The sequence below is a fragment of the Lagopus leucura genome, unplaced genomic scaffold (assembly GCF_019238085.1).
Source record: "Lagopus leucura isolate 7727_CA_CO unplaced genomic scaffold, USGS_WTPT01 Super-Scaffold_702, whole genome shotgun sequence".
NCBI lineage: Eukaryota > Metazoa > Chordata > Aves > Galliformes > Phasianidae > Lagopus > Lagopus leucura.
In genome coordinates this window covers 3,823,015-3,841,993 of record NW_024962254.1, presented here as the reverse complement: position 1 = coordinate 3,841,993, position 18,979 = coordinate 3,823,015, and the positions used below count along the sequence as shown (strand labels likewise).

Genomic DNA, 18,979 nt, shown 5'->3' with positions numbered 1-18,979 from the left:
GTCGGACGGGCAACGCAGCACGAAGCGGAGGAGGAAGGCGAAGGGGAGCGGGCGGGGGCTGAGGAGAGGTCGGGAAGAGGGCGAGGGGCCTGAGGCCAAGGGGCCGGGTGAGGGTAGGGGCGTCAGCGGGTTACCCCGAGAACTGGACCTCCCCCATGGAAGGCTCCGCGCTCCGCTAGGGGGAGTCCCCGCGTCCGGGCCGCCGGCTGCCGGGTCCCGTTCAGCTCCGTCTCCATGGAGGAATCGCCGCCGCCATCCGCCACCCCTAGCAACGCGCGCCGGGCCGGCCGCTGACCCCCCGCCCGCCACACAAAGCAGCCAATCGGATGCCGCCGTGCTGCGCCGCCCGGGGGACGCCCAATCAGAGACGGCGTCTTGAAGCCGCCGCTCACGTGATCGCGGGCAAGATGGTGGCGGCCATAGGGGGGGTAGTGGAGGTGGGAGGGCCTGCGGTGTGAGGACGGGGCCTGGCGGCGCGGTGAGTCGGGCGGGCGGCTGGGACAACGCGTGGTCGTGGGGTTTTGGTGGTAGTTTTGAGACCCTGCGGCTGAGTGTCAAGCCCTGGGGATTTGAGGACACCCAAGGTGTGGAGAGAGGAAGGCAGTAGGGGGGGTGGGCTGCTGGGAGTCCATGGAGGGAAGCGGGCGGTGCGGCGCTGCTTGGGGGCCCTGACTGGCCGGTGACGCAGTGTTTCCTTTCACGTGTGCCGTTTACCACACAAACCCTAGCCCTGACCCTCTCTGGGCAGCCTGTTCATATTCCACCTTCATATGGAACTTCCTGTGTTCCAGTTTGTACCCGTTGCTCTTTGTCCTTTTGCTGGGCACAGCTGAATAGAGCTTGGCCCCGTGCCTTGACTCCTGTGCTGTAGGTATTTATAATCGTTGATAAGATACAGTCTTGTAGTTGAAATACGTTTCAAATTAGACAATAAACTTAAGCCACTTGCAACTGGACAACTTCAGTTTGGGTAATTCTCCATCCATTGCAGAAAAATACCTTAAAAAAGCTTTTCAGTTACTATACTATGCCTAATGAAAAACTTCATGCTTTCTGACTTGATATGTGGTGTCTCTGACTAGGAGCACCAATAAAAAAAAAAAACCATTAGTGATGGCATGTAAAAGCAGGGAGTAGATATCATTATGATTACTTTAAATCTTTACACAATATGGTTATATGTATATATCCAACCCATCCCCACTATGCCCAGTAACTACATCCCTCAGTGCCACATCTCCATGTTTCCTGAACACCTCCAGGGGTGGTGACTCCATCCCCTCTCTGAGCAGTCTTTTCCAATGCCTCACCACTCTTTCTGAGAAGAAACTTCTCCTAATATCCAAGCTCAACCTCCTCTGGTGCAATTTAAGGCCATTCCCTATCATCCCTCATTGCCTCCAGGTGGTTTCCATCTGTGTGAGTTCAGCAAGATGCTGTGGAGCTGGTGTCTGGGGAGTGATCAGAGTGAGCACTTAAGTTGGCTCAAAACCATCATCAAACCCCATCTGCAACACCCCCTGCTAAAAAAGCAGCTCAAGTAGGGTTCATGCAGTCGAAAATATCATAGACTTCTGGAGCTGGATTGCATGTTTTATATCTGATAGCTGTCACAAAAAATAGGAAATGCATTTCTGATTGCATAGTGCAAAGGAATGCAAATGTTCGTTTGGTGCATACTGGGGGTGTGTAACTTTGATTACATTCCTTTGTTCCTTATGATTCAGGACTTCAAAATGACAGGAAGAGAATTTCTTGAACTAGATTCTCCACAGCGGAGACTATATTTGGAAAGAGTGAAGCGGGTGGAAATCATACACAAGTTGTTGAATGAGCTTCCTAAATCAGATCAGTAAGTGCTGCTGAAATGAATGAACTGTATCAAACGTTTAAAGTCTTTTGGAGACTGTTCTCTCTCCTCTTTCTTTTGTATTGCAAACCTCCTCACAGTTACAAAAATACTGAATTGCAGAGAAGCTTCTTCTTATCGAGAAAACTTGTTTTGTATTCCTCAAATATGGTTATGTCTCAGTGGTCCTGCTCAGTTGGTTTCTGGCATGAGCTCCCCAGTGCTTAAGGTTCTGAGATGGTTGATTAGCCCCGACTGACTCTGAGCCTTCATGCAGCCATGCATTTTCTAGGAAACTGAAATGCTGGCCTAAGGCCAGAATGGAGTGAGCACCACACTGCTGCTTTCTGCATTTCATTCTGTGCTGCTCCCTGTTTCAGGAAGGTGAGGCTGAGGAAGCCAGGTGGTGCTTACAAATCGACCAGAGCCATATGCCAGGCTCATCAGCAGGGGCACTATGCAGCACACAAATAGCTGAATAGCCTCTGGGCTTCACGGACACCGGTGTTTTATAATGTATTTCATTGCAAAGTCAGATTGGACCTGAGCAGGTTGACATATAGGTATCTTGCATAGATCTTGTCTGAATAATTCAAAGTAACAAACAGCTTTTTTAATTATTATTATTTTTAAACTAATAGGACTAAATTGCTGGCTGAGCAAGCTACAGCTAGTAGCAGAGAGTCTCCTCACCCAGGTGAGAGAAGCTAACACCAAGGCTTTATCCCTCATATTACAGTGTTGTAGCTCTGTGTGGGATTTGCTGTGCTTGTACACAACTTAAAACACGTCTCCTTCCCCTGAACTGAGAAGTGGAAGGCAAGTAATTCTTGATAGACAATGCAGTACCTAGAGATTGCTGGCCTTGGAAGGAAATAGCTGTCATAACAATTGCAGGATATCTCAAGTTACAGGGGGCACATTGAGTCCAAGCCCTGGTTCCACACAGGACCACTCAAAACCCAAACTCTATGCCTGAGCACATTGTCTAAATGCTCCTTGAGCTCCAACAGCTCAGAGCTGTGTCCACTGCCCTGGGCAGCCTGTTCCATGCCCAGTGCCCTCTGGTGTAGGGCCTTATTCTAACACCCAGCCTGACCCTCCCCTGGCACAGTTCTGTTGTGGGGGCCTCTATCCTCATTTGAAGCTGCTTTAGCAGGCCTTGAAGTTTGCATACCCTACTGGGTGGATCACTGACAGCTGGAAGTGTGCTGTGGTCAAACTGATAGTTCATATTCACCACAGATTGTGTTTTTAACAACAGAGAGCTGATATTGAACTGTACAGAAAAAACTTTTCAGTCCTCCCTTTCTTTCCTTTTGTGCTGGGCAGCTATTCTGTACATCAGTAAGACTGATGAGATTCTGCTCCTCCTGTTATGCTGTTATGCTCTAATTGGATTTTCAAATACACTGATAAATTTTAATCTCAGTGCTCTGCACGTATGCATATGCACACGTGCATTTCACTACCTGTGATTGTAAATGGAGCAATAAAATGGCTGGTTTCCAGAAGCTGTGCTCTGCAGACAGTCCTTAAATGATATCCAGAACTGTGAGAATGGTGATTTGGAAAGCAAATATGTCCATCTCTTAAAGCAAACAAACAAATGCACTGTGACTCCTAAATAAGAGCAGGAGCAATATTTGACCAGGTAGGTTCCTGTGCTGTGTAACATCATAACTGAATTGGGAATAGCATATGTCCATGTTTGAAAATCTGATATGTACCAGGAATGAAAGTACTGTTCTGTTCAAAATGGAAATAATCAGAGCCATTGACTGTCAGATGCTTTTGTTGTTAAAGCTTTGCAGAATCAGCACTTAAATCTGCTAATGTTTTATATGGTTTATGAGTGCTCAGTGTTACTCTAAGCATTAGTCATAGAATCATAGAATGGCCTGGGTTGAAAAGGACCACAATGCTCATCCAGTTCCAACCCCCTGCTGTGTGCAGGGTTACCAACCACCAGACCAGGCAGCCCAGAGTCACATCCAGCCTGGCCTTCAATGCCTCCAGGGATGGGGCATCCACAGCCTAATTGTTCAAACTGTTCCAGTGCCTCACCACCCTCTGAGTGAAGAACTTCCCCCTAATATCTAACCTAAACCTTCCCTGTCTCAGTTTAAGACCATTCCCCCTGTCCTATCACTATCCACCCTCATAAACAGGTGTTCCCCCTCCTGTTTATATAGATAGATATGCACACTCCCTTCAAGTATTGGAAGGCCACAATAAGGTCTCCCTGGAGCCTTCTCCAAGCTAAATAAGCCCAGTTTCCCTCAACCTTTCTTTACAGGAGAGGTGCTCCAGCCCTCTGATCATCTTAGTGGCCCTCCTCTGGACCATTTTAATGTGGAAGAGTTTTAAGTAGGTGCATTTTTAAAATAACATATTAGCTGCTAAATCTTTAGAGATTGTTACATCTGGTAACTTTGCAGATAGGTATGACATTTGCCCTAGCATACATAATGTGATTGGTGAAGCATTTGATTATCTTTGTGGCTTTCAGCATTATATGCAATTTATGGCACACTTAAAAATACACTTTTAACATAACATTATTGGCATAGCCTCAGAACTGAGGTGCCTTTCCATGAATTGCTTTGCCTAGCAATAACTGTTACTCTTGGAATGTTTAGGTTTGTGGAAACCCAAACAGAGCATTATTTTCACTGATCAACTGACTGTGACAGGCGTACTGATAAGGAATGCACAACTTCCCTCTGCAAGTGGGATGAATTGCAGACTGTAAAACTGGCACGTTTCCATTCCTCCCTTTCACTACCTGCTGTGATGAATGCAGCAGGAAGTGTTTGTCAAGCTATTAAATGAAGATTGTCTCTCACCACATTATACATTTCACCATCAGTCACTGCTCTGAGCTGTATGTTAAAAACATGATAGCAGAATCCAGTCCCTCTGCCATGATGGGGAAAATAGTAGCTCCGGTTCTGTAAAAGTAGCATGTTGGACTTGTTATTGTAGAGTACTCAGAAATGAGCTGTAGCACTGGATAAAGCAATTTCATGTTTCTCATTGTCTAAATAGACTTCTTTTATTATTTTTTTACAGGAACCTTTGTAATCATGGATCATACTTCCTTGCAGGAAATGCAAGCTTATGTGGCTTAACAGCAAATAATTACTTCAGGAAGATCTTAAATGTCAGAAAGGCTGCCATAATATCTGCTTTGCCAATGGCTGTTATTCCATTTATTTCAACAGTGGCAGTTTATGATGCTTTTCTGCGTGGCCCTCTATTTTCAGGTAATTTGTTGTTATCAAAAAGCCTTTGCTTCCTGTGCACGCTGAACACTGGATGAGCTGTTCCTCTCTGCAAATCTTGAAAGCCTTGATTGGTAAAGCAGGGTTTCAAAAACATGATGCAGTATGTTGGGCAGCAGTGAGCTGTTCAAGTTGTGAGTGGGGGAGAGAGGTATGTGTATTTTCACTTGTACATAATTCTTTCCTGTTAGACCTCCCTGATTTTTAGTACTTTACTGTCATGTGAAATTGGCATTTGAACTCCAACAAAGCAGTTTGGTTTTCACTATCTGTACCATTTCATTAAAAGGTCAATTTTAGAGTGATAAATTCTCTGCAGGTTAGTGTGCTGGGCTTATGTGGCAAGGTTTTGTTAATGGGGGCTGCAGGAGTGGCAGAGCCCAGCAATGCCCCTGTGTCAGAGCAGCTCCCACAGGGACCCCCTGCTGGGCAGAGCTGAGCTATGAGCAACACTGTGTGCACCTCTGGGAGAGTAGATTGAAGGGAGGAGAAATCTGTGCAACAGCAGCTGGGAGACAGGAGTGAGAAATAGGAGAGAAGCAGCCCTGCAGCCCCAAAAGTCAGTGTAGAGGTTTTTCAGGCATGGAAAAGGTGTTCCCTGCAGCCTGGGAGAGGCTGCTGGTAGAGCAGGCTGTTCCCTGCAGCCCATGGGCACCATGCAGAGCAGATCTCCTCGTGCAGCCATGGAAGAGCCCATGGTGCAGCAGTGGATAAGCTTGAAGGAGGCACAGCCTACGGAGAGCCCCCAGAGGAGCAGCCCCAGGCAGAAGCTGCTGCCTGTGGATCATGTTTAGTTTGCTTTTGGCTCTCAGTGCTCTTAGTTTGTTGCCTTACTGCTCACTGCTACATTCATCTCCCTTATGCTGAGACTGTTGTGCCTGTGATGGTACATGATGAATGAACTCCCTGTCCTTATCACTCTGAGAGCATTCTTTCCATCATATTTTCTCCCTCTGTCCTGAGCAGGGGGAGTGCCAGAGCAGTGCTATTGGTGCTTAGTGCCCACTGTTGTTTATCCATCACAGCTGGAACGAGAGGAGGAGCAACAGGAGGGCTTTTAAAAAAGGGAAAAAAAATAAAAATTAAAATCAATGCCTTTACAGCTTGGCCATTTCTGCACAGTGCCCGTTTCTGTGTTGCGTGCAGCTTACAATATGATAGAGCTATGTGGATATTGACAGTGAAATGCTTTGTTTGTCCTGCAGGTGAGCTGGACTGCCAAGTCTGTGCCATGGTCAGAGGAGGATTAATAGGTGCTGTTGTGGGTGGTCTCTACCCTATTTTCATGGCTATCCCTGTGAACGGAAGCCTTGCAGCCAGGTATGTCTTATCAATCTGCAGTGAGTTACATTTGGTTATATTTCCAGCTCTCAGTTTAAACTGTGTGAATTTTTAGTCTGTGCACGCAGTATCCTCCTGGAGGCTTTTACTGCGTGAAAGGTGATTTGTACCAGTCATCTAATTACAGGGAAAAGCTGCTAAGAGGTATGCTCACAACCCTCCAAACAGGAAAAAAAGATCTACAAAACTGAACCAGAGTACTGTAAAACATTTGAGTTTAGCTTGGAACCTTGCACGCTATGCGTGATACATGTGGGCATTTTAAATTGAGGCTTCCCACACCTCAAAGTGGTGTTTGGCTGAGTAGCTGAATGTTTCTGAAGTGCTCAGTACCCAAACTCCCTGGCAGGTGTGATTGTACAGCATTTAACCACAGGGAGAACTCAGCACTTCAGTACCACCAGGTGAACTTAGGAGAGGAGGGAGAGAATAATATCTACCCAAAGTATTCTTATTGACTGTAAATACCGATGCTTAAATTGGATGGAGGAAAGTAAAATAAGTTCTTACCACTGTTTATGATTTTTTTAGGTACTCTTCATCTCCCTTGCCAGGGAAAGAGAACTTACTGCGCTTCTGGCTCTCAGTTTCTCAGCCTGTCTTTAGAAAGATGAGATTGGGTGTGCTTATACAGGTTCTGACTGGAGCTTTTCTTGCCACTAAACATCACGGAGTGTATGTCAAAGTACTGGAGCAGATGAAGCCCGGCAGGGATCCTGAAGAGTTACAAGCCTGAAGTTGAACAACTTTCCAGTTTCCATGGATAAGAAATTGTAATAAACAAAGAAGTTGGTGCTTGCTGTCCTTCTTCTAATAGAAAACAAGTTAAGACTGTGTGCTGACATTCTTTTCAACCCTGAACTTGAGTGTAAGTTAAGTTCTTCATCATGCCTGGCACAGAATATATACCTTGATAACATCTCCATAAAAATAAGTGGTTTTCTTCGGAAATGGGGAAAAATAAGTAATTTTTTTTATTGCGTGCTTACGGTTTGGCTGGTGGTGATTCTGCATTTTACAGATGTGCAAGTAAGTTTATTAAAAAAAATTAATAATATTACAATAATGCAGATAACACTGATATTTAAAAACAAATCATGCAATTTTTTTTTTTCCTTGAGATTCCTGAAAATCTGAGTACTTTCCTCCCTGAACTTCACTGAAGTAGAATTCCTGTCACAGATTTTGTTTGGGCTGTTACCTGGGTACAGCTATAAGCTGCAGGGAGCACCACGATCACAGAGCAGGCAGGAGTGATGCTCATGTCAGAGCATTCCCAGCACATGCATTGACACTGGGACCAAAAAAAGCCTATCTGGAACAAACTGTCCTCCAACCAGTTTGCCTTTAAATTGGTCTTCTCCTGAAGCAATGAACTACATTGAGAGGCCTCAAAGGGCTGTTGCTGTGGTACCTCAGCATCCTCTAGTTAGAAGTTAGTGGTTCAGAGTGCTTTCTTTGTGAGTCAGGCCTGTATTCACCCTGACAGCTCTATGTTCTAGAGGCTTGATTTCCAGCTGGAGACCAGCAGCAAGCAGTGCTCTTCAAAGAGTCTGCATTGGGAGCAGTGTTAACATCTTTTTGAGTAAAGACAATAGGATTTTCTACAGAAGCAATCATCTCAGTGTGCTGCATGGTCTTCTTTGTAAAACCTACATCGTTACTGAGCAGCAGCTACATGCATTTTATTTAAATTCTACTATCCCCAGAGATGCAAACAGTAATTTATATATTAAGAATTCAGCCCTAACTGGCTTTCTTAAAAAATTCCAAGTTGGACACTGATGAAGGTTGTATTTTAGTTTCATGTTTAGTTTAGTTTCCTTGTTATAGCAGGACAATCATAGTAGGAATCATAGTGAGAAAGTCTCGCTACCATGCCATTATTTCTCTGTAACCAGGAGCAGTGGCCTTATTTGTACAGGCAAAGCACAAAATGACACTGCAGCTGCAACAGCTGTTACACAAAGTTGGTTTAGTTTTGCTTAGCCTGAAGTATTCCTATGTTCTCACACTGACCTGCATCTAAGGGGACATTTTGGCCAGCCTTACCTTCATCATCCTCCACTTTAGTGATTCTCACAAATATTTTACTAGGCAGTGAACGATGGTATTTCCAAGAGTTGTATCATCAGACTTTAACTCACTGAACCACTTACCTGTGACAAAAAAAAAGAACAATGATATTTTAAGCTATTACTTTGCAGTGGTGTCTTTAAGAAAATGAATGGTTCAGAGGTGGTTACTTGAGTGTTTACATAGATCTGGCTGACAGGGAAGGCAGACCCTCACACTATGGGTGATATTCAAAACCTCCTTCCATTCCATGCACTGTTTTTATTTTGCTGTCAATTCAAGTGGTAATTATTCTCCAACTAATCAAAATGCATGCTGTGTTTTTAAAGGGTTCAGTGAGGACAAACTGTTCTCTACTCTTATTTTAGGACGGAAGGTAGAGAGCATTCTGTACAACAAACGGAAAACAACACTCCTTGGGGTCTGATCTGTATGCCTTCTGCTACCTTCATAGCTGCAAGGAGGCAGTCAGACTACACATCACATGCCTGATAAATAGCCTGTACTGATAGACTTGTGATGGGTTTAAGTCTGAACTCTACCAAAAGGACACCAAGGGACTGGCTATAGAGAAAAATGAAGATAAAATTAGTACTTTTCTAGTGTTTATCTTGTACGTTTTTCATTTCAGATGGCAAATCTCAATGTTACATCTACTCCACATCCCCCCGCATCAAGTCCTGCTCCTGGCACCTTCCTGCCATTGAGCAGAGGCAGTGTTATTTCTCCAGCTCTCTATATCCTACAGCAGTTGGATGAAAAAACACAGGCTCCACCACTGCCAAGGTGCAGTTTTACACAGGGCGTTCTTTAAACACAACCCATTTGAGTATCCCCAACAGCTAACAAATCCTTGAAACATTTACACATAGAATGCTACAAACAGAATCTTGTTGATTCTCACAGGGAAACTCTTTGCTAGCTTTTGAGAACAGAGGTTCTGTGGGCAGTTGTTAGGTAGATGTTCCTCCTGATGCTGTTAAGCTCTTCAGAAAACAGAAGAAAAGTTAATGTGCTGTCTGTAAAAGAGAACTGAGAATGAAATTGCTTCTTACTGCGCTCTAAATAAGCTCCAGGTGACCTTGGGGTGAAGAAATACTGGAAAATTTAGTATAGTTGGGCAGTTCAGCGCTGAAAGCCAGCACATTTCTTTAATGTGCTCTTTACAAATAATGCATTTAAGAATAATAGAAATCAAAGTCCACAGCAGCACGTGGCTCACTCTGGAGCTTTACAAATGCTGCCCCTTCAGAACCCTGTAACACTTCATACACTCACCCTAGTGCTGAACACAGAAACAACAGTGTGATGGAACATCATGGCTAAGAGCACGTTGTTGACTATTTATCAAACTTCAGAACCTAGTAAGGATAGCAAAGAGGGAGACAGCAGCCCAGGGAATGTAAAAACTCCACTCCTCTGTGGCTTATTAATTAGACATATTCACACTAATTAAGGGAAACAGCTGTGAAATACAAAATGTAGTTATTGCTGAAGAACAGTCCTATCTTCGGTTCAAGGAATAATGCCTTTGTTTCTTCTTTATTTCTTCTTTACCCCAAACTAACTTGAAAGACAGGTGAGCAAGAACCTTCCTTCAGGATGCACTGATCCATTTAATCTTGTGTTCCATCAGCTCACCCACGCAGCAGAATTTCCCTGATTCCCATTTCGTGTAATGAAGCACTCAATTAAAGCAAGGTACCAGCAAGAAGAAAAAGATGAACATTTGAGCCCAAGATCAACAGGTCTGACTTTATTATGATACAGTATTCTCATCTGGATGGCACGTCATTACAAAGAAACATTTACAATATATTTTCAAGTATTAAGTTTAAGTCATTTCAAGGCTTCCACTTCAAAAATTAGTACACCATACAGATGGTACAGTTGGTTAGTTTCAAATAACCTCCTCCCCTCTACTTGGTTTAAATATGGTTCAGTAGGCACTAGATATGCCTGCAGCCACTTACTTTCTGGGACTTGACCTTGTTCTTGCACAGGTCTATGTCACTGTGTGTACCACAACATCAGACACAGCTCAGGTGGTTTCATGGCTCGAGTGACGTGCAGCTTCATAACAGAGATCTCTGACTCCTACCGCGTTGCAGTGATGCAAAATGAAACAATGCTTATTTAACTTAAACTGCACTGAAGCGACTGTAGCAATGCCACTGTAACATCCCACACTTGCTGCATTTGTGTTTCCCTTCTCATGCACACACTAAAATTCAAACTGAAGCGTGGTTGTGAAGCCTGAGCCAGGCAGATTCAACCTAGGCTCAATCTAACTCACTAATTTCCATTCTGTGTATCAGTCAGCACACATCTAGAGAAGGTCCTGGCATAACCCACCACCTGCAGCAGAGCACACAGCTAAAGACTGAACCTCGGAACAGTCCTGCCAATGCCACCGCAGTAATGCACGTCTTAAGTCTCTCTTGTGCTGGCAGTGCATCCTGAACAGATGGAATTCTGAAAACACTGCTTGATAGGATACTGTCTTCTAAAAAACATCTCGGATGACAGATAATGAATCCCAGCATTCAACCTTTTTTCGTTTGTTTAAACAAAGACAGCAAAAGCCCTGTTACCTCTTTATTCTCATTTCTTATACTACCTTTTAAAATAAAGCAGGAAATGTGGCCAGCAGCTGGTCCCGTCTCTTCTGCCCCAACACAGCTGAATCCACTTTAGCATAAAGAAAAACAAGGATGCTAAATACACGTATACTTCATCACACAGTGACGTTTCACAAAGAAAAATCATCTTCGTACTGAGGAGCACTTGATGAGGTGTAGTGCCAACAGTTCCAATTGCTGGGAGAAAACCCTTCTGCTTAGCCTTAAATACCAGATTTAAGGCTGTAAAAAACAAGATTTCCAAAACACTCAGAATATTTTCTTAAAGAAGTTAATACATGGGACTGATTTAAATCTATTCTTTGTGAAACCTCACTTTACATGTATTATCATTCTCACAATCCTTCTTCCCCCAGCTGACGTACAGAAAAACCACCTCAACATTATGACACAACTACCTGCTCATTCTGTGTGGGAGAAATGCTACTACCAGAGAACACATGCTGCTGTTCATCAACATTTTTCCTCCTATCTCAGTTAATCAGGAAGAATTTCTCAATTAATTAGTCACATATACGCTCATCTCCATACTCTGCTGAACTGAATGAAGTTATGGATTTCTGGGTACTGTAAGAGTAAGCTAAACTAACATCTATGGCATCCTGATCAGGAATGGTGTCGTGAGCAGGACCAGGGATGTCATACTGCCTCTGTACTCGGCACTGGTGAGGCCTCACCTCGAGTACTGTGTTCAGTTTTGGGCACCTCAGTACAGAAAGAGCATTGAGGTGCTGGAGCAGGTCCAAAGAAGGGCAACAAGGCTTGTGGAGGGCTTGGAGAATGTGCCATATGAGGAGAGACCAAAGGAACTGGGGCTGTTTAGCCTGGGGAAAAGGAGGCTGAGGGAAGCCCTTAATGCTCTCTTCCAATATCTGAAAGGTGATTGCAGCAAGAGCAGGGTTGGTCTCTTCTCACTGGTGACAGGACAGGGGAAATGGTCTCAAGTTGCTCCGGGGTAAGTTTAGGCTGGATATCAGGAAAAGCTTCTTCACAGAAATGGTTGATAAGCACTGGAATAGGCTCCCTAGTGAGGTGGTAGTCACCATCCCTGGATGTGTTTAAAAACCTTTTGGATGTGGTGCTCAGGGATGTGATTTAGTGGCGGGTTGTTAAGGGTAGTATGGTTAGGTTGTGGTTGGATACAATGACCTCTAAGGTCTTTTCCAACCTGAGCAATTTTATGATTCTATGATCTCTACTGTAAAATTAAGCACATGCATATACGTGCAGTTTCTTTAAAATTTAAAGCTACTCTGAAACAACAAAGGAATTTCAGTGTGCACAGGCACAGAGATTACTTGTGAGAGGTACTCAGTTATTTGCAAACCCGCATGATGCCAACCACAGTTCTCACGGGAGTTCTATATAGAAAGTGATTTCTCTACATTAAGGTTCCACTGAACAGATGTAAGCAGCGTTTGGCTTCTGTTCCAATAGGAAAAGCTCTGCATCATGAATTCAAGAAAGGCAGGAAAGGACAATCCTAAAGGGACCATGCATCCTTAACACTGGACTGCATTTTAAGCCATAGATCACATTTTTCATTTAAAAGCAATTTACTTGTTCTTTTGGGACTTCCACTGTGATAAAAGACTATAAATGTTGTATCATTAGCATATTTTCCCTTTTGCTGCTCACCAGCTCGTGGTTCAACAGAAAATTCCTATTTCAAATGGCAGAAAGCATTTACTTTTAATTCAAAACGCAGCTCACTGACCGGCTACTACGCGCATGTTGATTTAGAACAGAAAGCAGCTACTCAGAATGGTGTTTTCCACAACTGAGTTAGGAATCAGAAACATCACAGCAAGGCAGGGACCAGAGATACCATCTCCTGGACCAGTCACCGCATGAACGAGACCGGCACAAGCAAAGCAAGCTGTCTGACACCGCATTATGGGAATATATTGATCCTTACCAGGTTGCGAGGTGGGAAACGACTGCTCTTTAACCCCTACACAACGGAGCCTGGCAGGGCAAGCACCTAAAAGAGAAACTGTCAGAGAGGTTTTAATAGTAACGTATAACCAAGAAGCAGCACAATTTTATACGCATGCTTTCTTTTTCCAATCGTTACTACTTGCCGTCCGACGACGACGTCTTAATGAAGGTTTCGGTTTTCTAAGCGAGCGTTTTCAGCTGGGATAAACGGGCTGACACAAACCCGGCTGGGTCAACGTTATCTCTACCGACAGCCGCACGCCGTCCAGCCTCAGGTCGGCGCCGTCCGTTCCCCGCCCGCAGCTCCGCGTCACCACCGCGCCCGGCTCGCACCGCCGCCGGCTCGACGCGGCCTTCGGTCGAGGCGCTCACCCGTCGTTCGGAATTCCGTCACCCGAAGGCGACAGCTTCCCCTTCTCCGCGAGGAGGCACTTGCGGCGGGTAGCAGACCCTACGTTTTGAAGGAGGCGGCCGCTCGCCGAGCGCAGATGGAGCAGAACTCCACCGACACCTGATCCCGCTCCACGTGCAAGCAGATCCCGCCGGGAGCCGCCCAACGCTCCTCGGGCTCCGCGCCCGGCGGCTGTTCGGGGCCGGGCGGCCGCGCGTTGGGCAGCGCGTAGTCGTGGTCACCGCTGTCGCCGCCGGCCCGGCTGGGCTGCTGTTGGTGCTGCTGCTGTTGTTGGTGCTGGCGGCGGCCGTCCCTGAAGAGGCTGGTGCCCAGGCGCAGCCCGCCGGCCCGCGTCCCGGCCAAGCGGCTCAGGAGCTGCCCCAGCGCGCTCTGGTTGGCCAGCACGGCCCGCAGGTAGCCGCTCTCCCGCTCCAACTCCCGCAGGCGGCGGTTGAGGCCGCGGTTGCGGTCCCGCAGCTGCCGGTTCTCGGCGGCCAGGCCCTGCAGGCGGCTCTCCAGCCCCAGCACGTACTGCTTCTTCTTCAGCCGGTTCAGCCGCGCCGCCGCCGCCGCCTTCAGCCTGCTGCCGGCCCCGCCGCTCCGCCGCCTGCGGCCCCGCCCCGCTTCTCCGCAGAAACAGCCGCTCGGCTCCGCTCCCGCGTCCCATTCCGGCCTGGCCGCCTCCAGCAGGTCTCCCAGCTCCAGCCCGGGGAACCAGTCCTCTTGTTCCCACACCTCGGGCGGGCCTTCGACCGCCTCCTTTTCCTGTTGCTGTTGTTTGGGCCTCGCCGCTCCCGGATCCCCTTCCCCGCCGCCATCCCGCCCTCTCGGGGCCTGCCCAGCGCCGGCGAGAGGCCACGCGGCTCCCGAAGGGCTCGCTCCGCCCGAGGAAGCCGCCAGCAGTTGGGTGAGGCTGTGCCGCATGGCGGCGGCGGCGGCGGAGGGAGGAGGGGGGGAGAAGGCGGCGGCCGCGGGGCCCGGGAAGAGCGGCGCGGAGCGGCGATGCCGCGGTGCATGTCGGGAAGCAGCGGGCGTGAGGGGATGGGGGGGGGGGGAGGAGAGGAGGAATGGCTGAGGGCTGCGGCCGCGCGCGGGAAAAGCGCGTGTGTGAGGGAGTTTAACGGTGCCTGAATGGCTGCGTTGGGAAGGACCTTAAAGCACATCCGCTCCTCATCGCTGCAACGGGCTGGGTGCCCCACACCAGCTCAGCCTGCGCAGAGCCCATCCGACCTGGCCTCGAGCACCTCCAGGGATGGGGCACCACAGCTCTATGAGCAGCACCAGGGGCCTCACCGCCCTCAGAGTAAAGAATTTCTTCCTAACCTAAATCTAAATCTCTCATTTGATTTTAAACCGTTCCCCCTTGTCCTGTCACTGTCACAGAATTGTGGGGTTGGAAGGGAGCTCTGGGAACATGGAGCCCAGACCCACGCTAAAGCCCGCTCCCTGCAGCAGGTCCAGGCGTCCAGGTGGATGTCGAACACCCCCAGAGAAGCAGACTCCCCACCTCTGGCAGCCTGTTCCAGTGCTCTGCCATACTCAAAGTAAAGAAGTTTTTCCTCATGGGAACTTTCCCACTTTATGCCCCTTGTTGTGTCAATGAGCACAGTGAAAAGAACCTGGCTCCATCTTTCCATTAGGTATTTGTAAGCATTAATAAAATCTCCTCTCAGTCTTCCCCAGGCTGAACAGCCTCCCATCTCAGCCTTCCCTCATGCAGAGATGCTCCAGGCCCTGATCATCTCTGTGCCCAACCCACTGCATTCTCTCCAGTAGTTCCCCATCTTGTTTGAACTGGGGAACCCAGAACTGGAACGGGTTGCCCAAGGAAGCTTTGGATGCCCCATCCCTGGAGGCATTCAAGGCCAGGCTGGATGTGGCTCTGGGCAGCCTGGTCTTGTGGTTGGCGACCCTGCACATAGCAGGGGGTTGAAAACTGATGATCATTGTGGTCCTTTTCAACCCAGGCCATTCTATGATTCTGTGATTCTATGAACTGGACACAGCTGTAGCCTCTCCAGGGCAGAACACAGGTGCAGGACCGCCTTCCTCAGCCACGCTCTTATTAATGTGCCCCAGTGCATCAGACTGCGTAAGAAGTCAGTCTCTAAGACATGTTCACGTTATGAGAACTTGGAGAGCAATCCTGGCAGCTGCCTGCAGCCCAGCTGCAGGATGCCATTTGGCATATTGTGGGGTGAGTGTTGGAGGCTTCAGGAGCTGAAACTCAGCAGCCAAAAACCACCTCCTCAGCTGGGAGAGGCAGGAGAGGATGGTGAACCTCACTGTCCCACGGTGCTGACTAGAAACAGAAAGGTTTTGGCCAGAAATTGCCAGACCTGTGCCCTCAGGTTTTGTACCACTTAAACCTTCAACCTACTTTGAAAACAACTGAAATCACCCAAAGAATCTCTTACTTTGAGTTGAACAGGGATATAAACAACACTGGCATTAGATAACTGTAGGCAGCTGTAGAACAACTACGTGTAATATCTTGCTTGAGCCTCAGGTATTGTTTCAGTGATTTTACTGTTTGGACCCAGTGAGTTTCTGAATTGTTACTGTTCATGCCACAGACATTGCAAGATTGGATTCCACTCTTGGATCTCCGAAGATGCCTCTAAGGCATTCCCCATCTCTTGAACTTCAAGGGACAATCAAATGTTAAGAGACTACGAGTGCTTCTGATAAAAAAAAAAAAAAAGTCTCTGGGGAAAAAAAAATCTAGGACCAAATAAAATCAAATTCACATTTGAAGTTTTCCCCCCTAATCTTTCACGTTACAGATCTGACATGGTTTGGCTAGTATGACAACTCCTGCTCAGATTTAATGGCATAGAGCTCTTACGAAAAACTGTAACAAAAAAGAATTAAAGGCTCCAGACCAGTTCTTGCAGAAGGATTTAAGCTTGTAAGTACATTACAGAGATCTGCTAGAAGATGGCTGCACGAACAAGAACAGAAATCAGTGAAGTGGTACCTGCTAAGAACGGAGCAGAATGCTGACGTTTTATGCCTTAAAGTGACGAAGTTTGACATTCAGTGCTTTTTCTTTGGACAGTAAATCCATACTGTGCTTTTTGTAAGCATCAAACTGCAGTGAGAGCTCGCTGTAAGCCTGCTGGCTGTTTTTCAGCTCTTGCTGGAGCTCTTGGACCTTCAGATCATAGTTTGCTGCCACTTCTTTAACAGTGTTCCTCTCTGCTCTCCATTTGGCTCTTTCTGCCATCTCCAGCTTCCTCCCCAGTTGCAGAATTTCCTGTTGCTTTTCTTGCAGAGCTTTGCCCCTTTCTCTGGCCAGGTTCAGCAGCTGCTCTTTCTCCTCATTTGCCCTCTCCAGCTTGGCCTGCAGCTCGGCATCATGAGCCTTCTGCTGGCTTTCTCCATGCTCTAGCTGTTCCACCAGTTGTTGGTGCTCCTCCTGTAGGCGCTGCAGCTGTTGTCTTAACGAGTCAACCTGCAAGATACAGGCATTTGCTTGCTGGCTCTGCGCTTCCAGGAGCTCCTTTTCTAGCTGCTGGGCCCTGGATCTCTCACAAGCACATTTGTCATGCAGAGCATCCAGCTGCTGTGAGAGCTCTCTGGCCTGGGCAGCAAGCTGGAGCATTTCAGCCTCCCTGTCCTTCGCTGCTTGGCTGAGGACGGTTTCGTTCTCCTTCTGCATGTGCTGGTTTTCCTCCTTCAGCTGTGCGTTCTGTTTCTTGTGCTCGTCCTTGGAGTAGATGGTTTTTTCGAGGTTATTGGCCAAATTCTCCAAGTACTGAATCCGCTGGGTTTGGGTTTTTAGTTTCACAGCATCCTCTAGCCTCAGTTTCTCCAGTTCCACGTTAAGCTGCTCCAGGCTCCTGTAGCGTTTGCGTGCATCATCTGTTTTTTTCTTCAGGATACAGATAAGGTGGTGCTGCTCTTCCAGGCGTGCCCGTAGCAGAGCCTTTTCTCTCTTCTCCTCAGGGCTCCCGCAGGGTGTCTGCATGCCTTCTGTCAGATCTTCTGCATCTTTGCCCATCTCCTCATCACTTCTGTGGTTGGCCATCACTGCCTCTCCATCCTCTTGGGCCATGGAGACACTGTCACACACAAAGACAAAACACTTCAGACACCACTTCTCTTAGTGACATTCAGCAGGTTTGAAGCGTTCCCAGAACTGCTCTAAGCTGGTGGACAGGGAATCCTAAAACCAAGAGCAGCCCTGCAGCCCTCTCTGCCTCTGCAGACCCCAGTTCAAAGACAAGCAGACTGAAGAGAAGGATACCAGACTCCATGATGCAAAAGCAAAGAACCGTAGGCTTGGTATTTACAAATTATAAATCTAAGTAGAGCATAGAGAATCAGTTCAATCCTCAAATTGATTTTTACGGTTTTGATAGTATATTATTCATTAAAAATAATAATAGCCTTACACTGTGCTTAGAGATTCATGAATTAAAAAAAAAAAACCAACATATCTACTCCGTGGCAATAACTAGTGAATGCACAGTAATAAAGGCAGCGCCTGGAGAGAAGGCTCCTTATTTGAGTGTTGGTGCTGATTTGCTGAGTCTGGTTTCTCATCTGAAGGTGTTTGTGTTACAGCACCACCATTATTAGTGCCTAATCATCTGGAGTGCTACCCAGATGTACAAAATGTTTGTTTAAAACTGAAGTACAACTTTCAGATGCAGACCTTCAGTGACACAGCATGACATAGCCTGCTGATAATCAGGCTCTGAGACCTTCTGTGCCTTGGCTGGAGGTAAAGTTTAGGCATAGGGAAAACTCCTTAGAGAGAGAAGTAAAGGAAGGATAAAGAAGAACATCCAGCAAAAAATGAACCCAAGCCTGCCAAGTCTGGACAGGTGCCAAGCTGTGACACAGGGATGCTGCTTCTGGGTACTCACCTTCCACTGCTGCTGCTTTGGTTCCTGCCAAAACATTCAGCCATAACAGGGAAAGACCAAAAGGCTGAGGCTATCCAGTGGAAAAAAAACAGAGAGAGGGGTGTAGGAGGACAAATCTTTTCTGTTGCCAGGTGTTTTCCTTCCTTCGCCTGTTTGTTGACACTCCTAGCATGGGGCTTGTGTCCATGGCAATGCAGGTCTGAATGGGTCACTCCAGAATCCTGCCTTCCAGAAGCCGTGGAAGTAGCTGGGAGTAGTTCTTAGCAAACAAATGCTGCTGGCGCTTCCAAGGGCATTAAAAAAAAAAAAGCTTCTGTTTTTGTGGAGTCCATATATACATATGGACAGAACTTTTATTTTGATAGCAATTAAGTTTTTAACTACTGAAATGTTGTACAGTATAGAACACAGGAGATTACACAGCACTTGCCTACGAATCTAAAGCCTCAAGACCCCATCTATGAGCTGAGCTCCCCTAGCTATTTTGGCACAGCAATGTGTCTAGGCTTCTCAGGAAACAAAACAACAAAAAACTTATATACCTGTTAAATTGTTGGTCATATTTTCAGCAACTT

General features: G+C 46.8%; 3 protein-coding genes and 1 long non-coding RNA gene across 4 annotated transcripts; 1 reads left to right on the top strand and 3 right to left on the bottom strand.

Annotated features, from left to right (window-relative positions):
- The first annotated feature begins 398 nt into the window (after window positions 1–398).
- Window positions 399–7,301, top strand: TMEM126A (transmembrane protein 126A). The gene is made up of 5 exons (XM_042862561.1): window positions 399–478; window positions 1,728–1,852; window positions 4,925–5,118; window positions 6,342–6,456; window positions 7,009–7,301. Exons 2-5 carry the CDS (start codon window positions 1,737–1,739, stop codon window positions 7,211–7,213), a joined length of 630 nt encoding a protein of 209 aa, XP_042718495.1. The 5' UTR covers window positions 399–478; window positions 1,728–1,736; the 3' UTR covers window positions 7,214–7,301.
- A 2,980-nt stretch (window positions 7,302–10,281) lies between these two features.
- LOC122175130 lies at window positions 10,282–13,457 on the bottom strand. Its single transcript, XR_006177314.1, has 2 exons — window positions 13,114–13,457; window positions 10,282–11,244 (listed from the first exon to the last, which is right to left on the bottom strand). It is a non-coding gene; the product is annotated as an uncharacterized LOC122175130 (long non-coding RNA).
- A 3-nt stretch (window positions 13,458–13,460) lies between these two features.
- On the bottom strand, window positions 13,461–14,690 carry CREBZF (CREB/ATF bZIP transcription factor). The gene is given in 2 exon segments (XM_042862558.1): window positions 13,461–14,486; window positions 14,489–14,690. Coding segments are annotated over 2 exon segments (1,101 nt in total). The 3' UTR covers window positions 13,461–13,587.
- A 1,758-nt stretch (window positions 14,691–16,448) lies between these two features.
- Window positions 16,449–17,666, bottom strand: CCDC89 (coiled-coil domain containing 89). Its single transcript, XM_042862560.1, has one exon. It carries the CDS (start codon window positions 17,585–17,587, stop codon window positions 16,538–16,540), a length of 1,050 nt encoding a protein of 349 aa, XP_042718494.1. The 5' UTR covers window positions 17,588–17,666; the 3' UTR covers window positions 16,449–16,537.
- Window positions 17,667–18,979: the final 1,313 nt, after the last annotated feature.